Here is a 12,160-nt window from a genome sequence, read left to right as displayed (position 1 = left end):
TCGTATCCCACCCAAAACGCGTCTTACTAGAGAAGGTATCCACACCCTTATAAGGAGTGCTTCGTTCTCCTTCCCAACCGATGTGGGACGAGTGACACACCCGCATCGCGGCTGTTACATATAACATGTGTATGAATGTAATTGGTCTATTGTAAAATAGACGGACACAACTTTTGTATGTATTTATTTATGTTCCAGAAATAATTTCGAATAGTTTGAAATGGTTAATGACGAGGGTATATTACGTTTATTTTATTGGTTCATAGTTTTTTGCTTTTGATAGGTTGATATTGTTGGTCCTGAAAGGGATGACAATAAACTGAAAGTAATTGTAGAAAGGGGAGGGGGTTGAATACAATTACACATACTTTATTTTAACTTTTAAATTCTTATTGATGAATATCAAGAATTAACATATAGAGATACAATAAAGATTGTTGCGGAAGAGAGAAAATGATAACCTAACCTAAACAATCTTACAGAGAGAAGAACTTACAAAAACAACACAGAAAGTACTTGCAAGGAAATGACGAACACACTAGGTTTTTCTTCACACACATGAGAGTAAAAAACTATAAGAGAAGAGCCGATTGCTTGAGAATGCACTTGGAAATCTTTCAAAGGAAGTCACTCTGCATGGGAGATGCATACTGCCTTTTATACTACCTTCAGCATTGAATGCATGGGAACACTTGTCACTGAGGATAAGAAGGCAAGGGTTGACTTGACCATTGTCGATATCTTATTTTCAGCGTACACAACATGCATACAACAATGTTCATGCAGAGACAAACTTTTGCAGAGATATGGTCAGTTTGTAGGAAGATCTTATTTGGATGGATTAGTAGTTTCAAACAGCTACACACAAATCTTCGATGCATAAAGACCTTTCTTCAATCGGCTTGTAGCTTCAAAATATTTTCAATCTTCATATCAACTACTCGGGAGTCTTGGTGTGTAAATTAGACTATTGATCCACAGTACTGCATCGGTGACCTTCTGTCTTCGCATCGGCTAATCTTCGATTTTACCAGTGACTTTAAGTTTGTACCAAGACACCAATAAATTAAGAAATAAATAACTACTAAGTGTGGATCAGATAGATGAACAGATTAGTGGATCATCATCAAATCAATAGGTGACCCAACAGATACATTAAGTGAGAAATGTATATTCTTTTGGTTTTATAAATGTAACGATTTAGTCGTCGTTCAAAAAGAATAACAGGGACTTAATTGTTAAAACTATGAAAATCTATTTATTTTATCAAATTAACCGGTTTTATACATAACAAATTTTGTTAACTTTTAGAAAATTCAAAAAAAAATTAACTTCAAAATTATCTATAAATTTAATTGTTCAAAAGATGAAAATTGTAATTTATTGTATTTTTGTTCATATAATTTATAATTTATTGTTGATTCAGTCCCTATTATTTATAATTTTTTACCCTTTTAGTCCCTTGTACTAAAAAGTATAAATTATGATAGAGATAAAAAATAACAATAAATTATAAACTCAGAGAACGAAAATCAGAATTTCTAAGCTATACAATCAAAAACCAAAATTATTAACAAACCAGGGGATTAAATCCTAATTAATTTACTCTAAAGAAAATTTTGAGAATATGGTAGATAAAGGAAATTTACACAAATAGTCATTTTACAAAATTAATTTCACGTTTTAGTTATTTTAAGAACCTTTTGTTCAAATAGCCAATGCTTACACTTAAACTTAAAAGGTGATTCCTCTGTGAAGTTTCAATTTAATAAAAGAAAATTAAACTTTATACTCTTATAATTAGTTATTTAATTTACTTAATATATCTTACTTTTTCATTTTTAATTTTACATCTTTATCATATTGACACATATAATCGTATGTTAATTAAAATACATGAAAAAAATACGTCTTTTGTACAAATTACACTATTATAATCGTCTCGTCAATATATTTAAAATAAGTTCTATTTTGAATATTTTTAAATTTAATCTTGTATTATTAAATATTATAAAGCTTACGAATTTTAGTTAATGTGATGGTTGATTGTATTTAATGAGATAAAAATTGTGATGGTTTATTGTGTTGAAGGGTTAAGGGTTGTGAGAGTAGAATATATGAGAAGAGAAATGAAAGAGAATGTGTGAAAATTATAAAGTAGGAGATTGATATTTATAGTAAAATTGGTATTACAAAAAAAAAAAAAAAATACATAAGGCTGGATCGCCCCCGGGGGCGATGGGATGACGTGGCTCGCCCCCAGGGGTGGATCACCCCCCAAGGGCGATTTGAGTGGGTATTTTCACAATTCCTCCAAAAAATGGTTATTTTGTTAGAGTATGTTGTATAAATTGGTTAATTTGATGATTTTTCTTTTAGTTGATACGATTATAAATGTTAATATAATAAAGATTTAATTTAAAAAAAAAAAATTATGTATGAAGTTTTATTGCAAACTTTGAGTGCTTAAGAAAAATAGTTTTTAAAAAGTGAAATCGAATATTTTCTTTATTAACTTGGATATCTGACCTGCTTTGCGAGTCGACTAATCCTAAAACGATCACCTATTTTGTAGATAGTTTGGAATCATCGTATTTAAACCTCCATAACTACAAGAGAATTTTATTTCTCATTAAATTTAAACCTGTAACCTCCTAATAATTCTGAACTTTGAAACCAAGTTCAAACTCATCAGATTTAAATCGAATATTTTTATGAATTTGCGGATGACATATAATAATGTTTGTATACGGAAAAGGGTCAAATGAGTCGTTGTGGGCCTCCATTCCTGTGTGGAAGCCGTGTGGAACCCACCGTCCTTTACCTTTCCAGATCATACTCCCTCCACCCTACCAAACACACATTCGGCGTCTTTGCACAATTTCACCTTCATCTTCAACCTCACACAAATCATAATAACAATGGACAAGGTTAAGTTGATGTGCAGTTATGGCGGAAGGATTCACCCACGCCCTCACGACCTTCAACTCTCCTACTTCGGCGGCCACACCAAAATCTTAACCGTCAACCGCGACATCAACTTCTCCAACCTCTTCTCCAAGTTACAGGATCTCTCCGAAAGCAATTTCCAGATTCAGATCAAGTATAAGTTGCCTGGAGGACAACATCTCGAACCTTTGATCTCCGTTTTTGACGACGATGATGTCCATCACATGATGTTCGAATACGATCTTCTCCGACGAGTTTCCACTAAACCGGCGAGGTTCCGTTTGTTCCTATTTTTTCCGGAGACGGCGAAGCCTATGGCTACCGCGGCGTGGTCATTGAATCCGGATTTCTTGTTCGGATTCGATAAAGAATATTCGTTTAATTATACGGCGACAGTGCCGGTGGAGCCCTTGGAGATTTCCGAAAATCCGGATGCTGTACCCGAGAACGTCATCATCGGTGATGGAGCTCCGAATTATGATCCGGGAGTTTTTATGCGTGACAGCTACGTTTATCCATTGGCGCTTGGTTACCAGGAACCGGTAAATGCCGGTGGATGCTTCCAGGCTGGATTGTACAACAGGTATAGAGACACCGGAGGGAAATGAGGTGGGTTATGAATGCATCCAACGGTGAAGATCACATCCACGTCAAAACATGGAATTTTGAGTGATGGTGGGTTTGTTCCTTAATTTGTTGTTTTCCTATTTTGGTGTTTATGAGTTAATGAAGTGGGTGTTTAAGGAATGCCCCAAACATATCGATTATTACAATTAAAAACAATATCCAACCACTCCTCCATCCCATACACCAACTAATTTGTATAACTCAACCGTTTTAACTCAACTTAATCCAAATCGTCTAAGTTAATTTGGGTTGGTCAGGTTTATAACGTTTAACGTGTATCGTAATTAAAACCAATAATTTAAGAGGATTCAACAGATCACTGCATCATCTTAAAAACAACTGAAACCAATAAGTAGATAAACTAGAAATCCCTCGAGAATTGATTGGATTCGTCGTGTGGAGTTGGGAGTTCGTCGAATTCAAATCATTTCAAGAGAATTTGACCATTTGCATCCAATTTAATCAAACACCGCACATCCTATGTCCCTACCACGACCGTATTGTCGTTGTTCCGACCGCCACCAACCTCAATCCACCACCATGCAACTGTCGTCGTCAGAGCTGCCACCCACCAACATCTACCCCACCTGACCACCATGCCATCATTGTCGTCATCACAGCATCCATCATCGCCATCCTACCCTCTCACGGCCCCTCTACCGACCACCGTGGGGATTGGAGGCGGAGGAGTGGGGTGGTAGAGGAGCCGTGATGGAGTAGGGTGGTGGGTACCGCTACTGTTGTCGTCACAATTGCCACCCCTCTTCCGCCCATCAATATCACCATTCTATAAATTTCGTCGACTCGTCGTCATAGCCTCCACCCACCGTCACTCTCCCGCTAAACATAGATGGACTTTCAATTGGAAGATTTCACTACAAATCCTACCAACCGAACATGTGGTTAAATTTCATTTCGATTATTTAAAAGTCAAATTCTTTTAATTGATTTCAATTCCATCAAATTCCATTTTGCAAACCAAATGCCCCTCCTAGTTTATTCGGGTTAGGTTGGTTTTCTTTGGGTCTAACCCAACTCTAACCCATTAACTATTAGTTGATGCTATTAATCAATCAAGTTGTATATTATTTTGGGTTGTTTTTCAGATTGAGTTAGTTCGGTTTGCAAAAACGCACCCTAATTCTCTTTGCCATTTTAGATTTAAAAATTTATATGATCTCCAAAAAAAAATCATGATCAAACTTCTAAAATATTATTTAATAAAACGAAATTGAGAAAACCTTTTGGATATATACAATTGATTTATTGTCAATTATAAAAACCATCACATATCATGAAAACTTATTAAGAACGAGAATATTGCAATTTTTATAAACATTTCAGTTTCATGTTGGTTGGTCCCATACGAAATCTATCCCTTAATAATTATATTTGAGGAGGCGTTTCAGAGCTGGTTCAACAGCTGGGGCTAGTAGAAGGGTTCAAGGTCATTTCCTTGTAGGATTTGAACTTGAACCTGTTACATTATTTTGAGCAAAGTCGGATTGTTCTTCTACTAACTAAGTTACACGTCCGATGGCAAATTTTCACGGAATATTGTCAAAACTCAAGCGGTTTTTATGATTCTGATTCGTAGCTTTTTATCTTGATGGGGAACTTTAATTTTATTTTTCTTTAAGATCTTCTTTTGTACATTGGTTTTGGAATATATTCCGAAATTTGGAAGAATAATATACTTTTCTTGCTTAATACTTGTTTTTAAGCAATTTCTGCAGCCCTCAACCTTTCGTTTGGGTTTGACGCTCTTTATTCGTTTCACAAACGCTGTATTTTAAAATGTGGATTAAACATTATGTGTTGTGATCTGTATTCTTTATTCATAACTTTATTTTCAAACTAATTAATAGGTTGTATTTGATTTGGTTATCGAATAAATAAAATTATAATAAATTAAAATATAATTTATAATAAGAGTGATTTTATACAAAATTCTAATATTTTTGTGATATTTATTTGTTTATATACATTGTAAAAATAAAACATTTCGTGCATGAACTCTATATGATATTTCTTCATGTGACATTAAACAAAATATTTCATTTTACCGACATGTCTTTTTTAAATAGATATTTCAAAATTATTATAATTTTATTCAGAATTAGAGGTTGTTTTTTTATTTCTTAATAGTTTTATTAAAAGATAGCATCTGAATCGTTAAGAGGTGAATCTTGTTTGCAAAAAAAAAAATCTACATCTTAATGGTTCTAAAACCATCTGATTGATTTTGTATCTTCAGCCTCCCTTTAGCTATTCAACGTCCTAATTTCGTTGTAAGTAATTATCAAAGAATTATATTTCATTTTACACCGTATTATGAGAACATTTTAAATTATTCTGGATCGAACCATTTAACAAATGTGAAAAATTAGCGAAAATAAAAGAGAATGATAAAAAGGAGAAAAGAGAGAGAATAATCGAGAAAGGTGTGACTTTACCAATCATGAAATGGGTACCAATTTTCTTCAAATCACCCTTTTTCCTCTTTATTTATAATTCAACATAACCTTACCTTCCATCATTCCATCATCCCATCATCAATCTCTGCTCATCCGCCATGAACGACCCAAAATATGCTTATCCTTACCCTCCTGCTTCTCAAGGTTAGCATAGCAGTAGTAAATTGATCTCCATCCATTCATCATATATACAAACAACCAGTGTAACTGTAAATTCTGTAATCGTATGCAGGTGGAGCAGGATACTATCAAGGACCACCGGTGATGGCACCTCCACAATATCAATACGCCGCCGCACCACCTCCCAGAAGAGAACCTGGTTTCCTTGAAGGATGGTATATATATATATATATATATATGTATCTCGATCTCTATTACTGTTTTAATTTCATATTTAATTAATAATTTTGGTAATTAATTAATGTATAATTTGTGGTGCAGTCTGGCAGCTCTGTGTTGCTGTTGTCTTCTCGACGAGTGTTGCTGTGATCCCACCATCATCTTCTTCTAATATTACACAGATCAGATCAATTTCCACTCTCTTCTTAGTACTCCAATCCTATCTTCTCCTTCTTGTTTGTTTTTTTTTAGATTTTGTAAACCAACATGTATTATTAATTTGTGGCGTTCGTTAATCGATTGATGTTCGAAAAACCAGATAGATGCTATCGCTTTGTGGCGAGTAAATGTTGCTAAATTTGTAACGGGATTGGAGTTGGAGTTGGGGTTGTTCATCCCAACTCAAGATCGGATCGCCATGAAACCGGTTCGGGATTGCTTATTTGAAACAAACTTATGCTTTTCTAGAAAAGTCTTTATCAACTTACTATAAGTTAGAATGATTTAACTTATTTAAAAACTTTTTATTATGGGTTTGACACCGGTATGAGTTGTTTATCTAAACACTTAAAAATGCTTATTATCAAGATGTCATACCGGAAGAAGTCAATAAATTGTCTTTATAAACAATCCCAAACGCCCCATAATACAAAAAGCTAACCTAAAAATCTAAACCGTTTTCATATTTGAAAATAAGCATTTCTGCTAGGTGTATTATTTATTAAGGAGATGAATTAAATAAATCTATATTAAAATAAAATATTTCCGTGTTTTATGTGATTGTTGGATAGAAAAGACAACATGATCTGGGAGAAGAGATTTTTATTTGCTTTTTAACTAAACTAGTTTTTTGTCTCCTTTATTTTAGGGATCGTTTATCAAACGTTTATTTGATAAGTGTTTATTGGTTGACTTACTTAGAATTTTACCTGGTAAGAGCGATGACAAAAACTGAGAATCATACCTTGTAAATGAGAGCCACGACTCTTACACGGTTATCACTTAGTAGATAAACTATTTCATAATATATCATTTTGATTGATTAGAATTTTACCTAAAAGTGTAAACTATATTACCAATAAGCACGTCAATAAACAGTCCCTTAGTTTTGTTTAAAGTTATTTATAGATTCTACAAATGAACTTATGAAAATACACGGAACTCCTAATTACTCTCCAAAAATGTCCTAGAAGAAATAAAGTTATAACACACACACACACATATGTATATGTATATGTATATGTATATGTATATGTATATATGTATAAGGAGAAGGGTTCAAATGAGAAACCATGTAATTCACGAAAATGTGAGAACACTTGTAAACCAAATATTATGTGTTAGATCACATTTTAATAGGATTTGAGGGATTTTTCAAATTTAAATGAATATTAATTTTTTTCAAAAATAAGAAAGAAGTGGAGGGGCAAAACTGAAAATAAGAATATAAAACAAAATAACACGATCAGATTACATTACATCACGAAGTCGATGGTTTTAGGGAGAAAGAAGACAGTCGACTTATTTGGAGGCGTCGACGAAGAAGAGGAAGACGATTTCTAAGAGGTATGTGTTACGTATCACATCTTCATCATAGACACAATATATATCGATGACTCCCTTCTATATCACACGATTATCATAGTGTGAGTATCATACGATTAGAGCAAAATCAATAAGTTGTTACTCTGTTTAGGCATCATAGATTTGTCACGATGTAATAATTGTAAGGAGAAATCGAGAAATTAGACCCAAGTTAGTAAGGTATGATGACTTCCCTTCTTTATCACAAGATTATCACAATTGTTACCCTGTTTGGGCATTACAGATCTATCACAATGTAATTATCATAAGGAAAAAAAGATAAATCTTTACCCTATCACACATTTATCATAAGGAAAGAGGTAATCATACAGTGGCGATTGGGTGCTGAGGAATTGTTAGCACAGTTGACGAATCGATTAACAAAAGTTGGTTGGGTATCACATGATTATCATAGTTAACACTTTGAATCGATGTGCAGAAGTTGATTGATAATCACATTGCTATCACGGTTAACATTTTGAGTTGAGCAAGATGATTAAGTATCACATTGCAAATACATAAAAACGATAACGATGGGGATGGGAACGTGAAATTCAACGTGATCAGTTCCAATCTAAGATCATGTGATAATTATAATTAATTGAAATAACATAAAAACTATAAAATATACCAAAAATATTACTACCCTTATTGATATATTTTTATTTGTTATAATTTAAATAATTGGTTAAAAGTACTAGAGACCCACTACTGTTCTCGCATTTGCTCAAAAGTCAAAACAAATGGGTTCTCGTTTGAGCTTATATATATATAGAGAGAGAGAGAGAGAGAGAGAGAGAGAGAAAAAACGATCAAATGCAAACCACTTCATTTGTACAAACCGTGTAAACCACCCTCATCTGTCGATTTCATTGTTTAATCTTGTGAATTTTTTTAATGAAATTGTTTAATCTTGTGAAATTGTTTCATATAATATTTTTTTTTTGATGAAGTTATTTCATATATGGTTATGAAATTGTTTCATATAATATTTAATGAAATTTTAATGAAACTGTTTCGTATATTTCTCTAAAATTAAAATAATGAAGATGATAATATTCATGATTAACACTCTTCACAATAAAAATTATTAATAAACCTCTTATAATTATATGAACAAAATGAAAAATTATCATTCGTTGAATGAAGTTTGCATGGTTTGTACAAATTGGATGGTTTGCATTTGATCGCTCATCTCTCTCTCTCTCTCTCTCTTTATATATATATATATATATATATATATAAGGGCTCATTCAAGGAAGAACTTAGTTATTTGTGATAACCGTGAGATCCAATCTCAACCACACAAATTAATAATCAATGGTTGAAAATAAAAGAAAAATTAATTACTGAAATTCCAAAAATAACTCTCCAATATTTAATGTGAGTATGTAAATAAGGATAAAAGGGTCAATTTTTTTTTAAATTTAATGAGACTATTTTGAGCGCCCTAGAAATCCGTTAATCTTCTAAAATTACATTTCATCAAATCAAAACAAAAAACACAAAAGATCTTGTTGGTTGTGCGAGAAGAGGTGGAAAACAATTTGTAGGCTTTGGTTGAACATGTTGTGTTACATTATGGTAAAAAAGATTGTGGTTTCATGTGTTACCCAAAAGATTGTGGTTTCAACAGAGATGTGAAGTTGCTGCATAAACACAAGAAAATAATCTAGTCAATGAGCATTCAAGTACACTTTGTGTAATATCTCAATCACATAGTAGCAAACCATATAAGATAACATCCAAACCACTAAACCCATGGTGAGAATTCTTTGGTAGCCTACAACCAAGAAATAAGTCATAATGGGCTACAAATTCCAATAGTTATTGATGCGGGACAAGGTGTTACAATATCAATAGTGTATTAGGTAAAACAAGATGTTGTGTTACATTGTGGTAGAAAAGATTGTGGTTTCATATGCTACCCAAAAGATTGTGGTTTCATGTGGTAATTTAAGAATGTAAAATCAAAATTAATTGGAAGTTTGAAACGCATGGAATTAATAAATAAATATTTAATCTAAATTTAGTAATTTACTAACATGCCCTTTTACATTAATTAAAAAAAATATTTAATATATTAAAATGATTGGTTGAGATTGGATCTCACGGTTACCACAAACAAAACAGTTCTCATTTGATTAAGCCATTATATATATATATATATATATACACACACACACACACACACACACACACTAGTGGTGTACCTGCGTGATGCAGCACAGGTGAATCACAATTATGAAATATTAGTTTAACTTTAAATCATGAGTTTGTATGTTTATTTTAGAAGTTAACTAATATATAAAGTTGAAGGCTAATATGATATATTAGTAAGATCGATTGAAAAAAATAATTGCACACATGTTGAGTTTCTAAACCCATATAAAGTTGAATGGTTGGGGTGGGGTACATGCAGGATCTGAAACCCTTTATGATATTGTTGCTTCAAATTTTAGTTTTACTTCAAGAGAAAGAAGAGCTTTGAATTTGAATTTGGGTTCAAAATAGAAAGCAAACAAAGTGTCAAACAATTTTTTTCTTTGTTTTTTTTCTTCTTTTCTCACCTTGCCTTTTTCTTGTGCTTTAACATTGAATTTTTTGAATTTTTGGCACATTGTGCTCTTTTTGTTGAAAGCATTCACACTGCTCTTATGAGACATTGTTTTTGTGCTTTAAACATGTCCAACTAAAGCATCTTTTTAGAGTTTTGCTCTTCTGCTTTGATGTTTTGGCCTTAGTGGATCATCCTCCCCCAAGCTTGAAATTTTGACAATGTCCTCATTGGCTACATGGGGTGTGTAGTGTATATAGATGGTACAAGTGGCTATTTGTGAGATATGAAGAAAGACTTATATCATTCCCCTCATGTAATTAGTGTGCGAGTCAAGTTGTGTAAAAAAAAATGGTTCTAGTTCTAGCAAGAACATATTTACTAGGTGAATAGCTAACAACCTCAGAATTATTTAGGCTATAAAATCAAAGACAACTATCATTGAACATGCAATCTTGTATAAAAATATATATTAAAAAATATGTATAAAATATGATGTGCGGTTTGATGGCTCAAAACTGTAAATTTTACCACATAGTGTGGTTTGATGAAAATCCAAACCGCAAACCTCACCACAAAAATTGTAAATTTTATTTTACAATACAATTTGAACAGTTTATACGGTTTAAATCATGGACGGACCTATAGTGGTGCATATGGTGGCACGTGCCACCGTATTATTTCTCCATTGAAGGGTAAAAAATTTTAGGTTTGTGAAAGGGGTAACTGTATTAATCTGTTGTGTGTCACCATATGTATTTTAAAACTCCAATGGGAACAGGTTTTATTTGATAAAATTAGTTTGCAAGGCTTTTAGTCCACCAAGTCCGAAGTTCGAATATTGTTAGTGTCATTTACTTAGTCAAATGTTGTCATCGTTTGAAAAAAAATCCGTATATTTGTTTCTTATAGTCAAATGGTACCACAATTTGAAATTTTTTCCATATAATTTTTTCTTATAGTCAAATGGTGCCACCATTTAAAAAAAATTATGGATCCATTCCCGGTTCAAATGAATCCCTATGATTAAATCCAATACAATTTTTAGAAGTAATAAAGCACGTGATATTTTTTAATGGCAAAAACGATCCTAGAACTTAAAAATAGATCTCTTTGTAGAAAAAAAATCTTGTATTTTGAAAAGTAAATACCTTTTGTTTTAGGTTGTCCACGGAAAATCTAAGGGGCTGTTTGACAGTTGCTGAATGATTTAGTTCAGAATAGTTAAGAGGTTAAAATGGTTAAGAGGATCAGAATGGTTAAGTGCTGAATGAAACAAAGTTGTTTGGTAATTGTTCTCTGAATGACAACAAATTACCATTTTAACCCTCAAGAAATACAATCAATTCTAAATGGATATATAGAAAAGATGTTGTTTTTTCATATCAGTATCAAATCCTCAAAGAGAAAGAAAGGCACCCATGACCTCAGATGAAGAAGCTGCTGCAGCTAAAGCAACTAAAATTGCTAGACATCAATCTGMAGTTCCTKCAGCCGACAKACTTGTGCTTAAAGCTTCAYGTCCTCAAGAAACTGATCTTCATCTCCTAGGTATTTCTTCTGAGGATGCGGCCAACTCAATTGCTCTTCAAAAGCAATTTGAGGAAGCCAACAGATCTCACTCCTT

The 12,160-nt window shown here is 32.7% G+C and overlaps 1 protein-coding gene and 1 long non-coding RNA gene across 2 annotated transcripts; both read left to right on the top strand.

Annotated features, from left to right (window-relative positions):
* Positions 1 to 2,921: 2,921 nt before the first annotated feature.
* Positions 2,922 to 3,557, top strand: LOC112513011. The gene has a single exon (XM_025119135.1). It carries the CDS (start codon positions 2,922 to 2,924, stop codon positions 3,555 to 3,557), a length of 636 nt encoding a protein of 211 aa, XP_024974903.1.
* A 2,514-nt stretch (positions 3,558 to 6,071) lies between these two features.
* Positions 6,072 to 6,754, top strand: LOC112513612. Its single transcript, XR_003069284.1, has 3 exons — positions 6,072 to 6,197; positions 6,286 to 6,388; positions 6,495 to 6,754. It is a non-coding gene; the product is annotated as an uncharacterized LOC112513612 (long non-coding RNA).
* The last annotated feature ends 5,406 nt before the right edge of the window (positions 6,755 to 12,160 follow it).

The sequence above is a fragment of the Cynara cardunculus genome (assembly GCF_001531365.2).
Source record: "Cynara cardunculus var. scolymus isolate 2C chromosome LG 5, CcrdV1, whole genome shotgun sequence".
NCBI classification, from domain to species: domain Eukaryota; kingdom Viridiplantae; phylum Streptophyta; class Magnoliopsida; order Asterales; family Asteraceae; genus Cynara; species Cynara cardunculus.
The sequence above is the reverse complement of the archived record's forward strand: the minus strand, read 5'-3'. Positions and strand labels throughout refer to the sequence as shown.

Excerpts from the sequence above, each read along its gene's own strand:
- LOC112513011 (XM_025119135.1), top strand. The coding sequence starts at position 2,922 with ATGGACAAGGTTAAGTTGATGTGCAGTTATGGCGGAAGGATTCACCCA.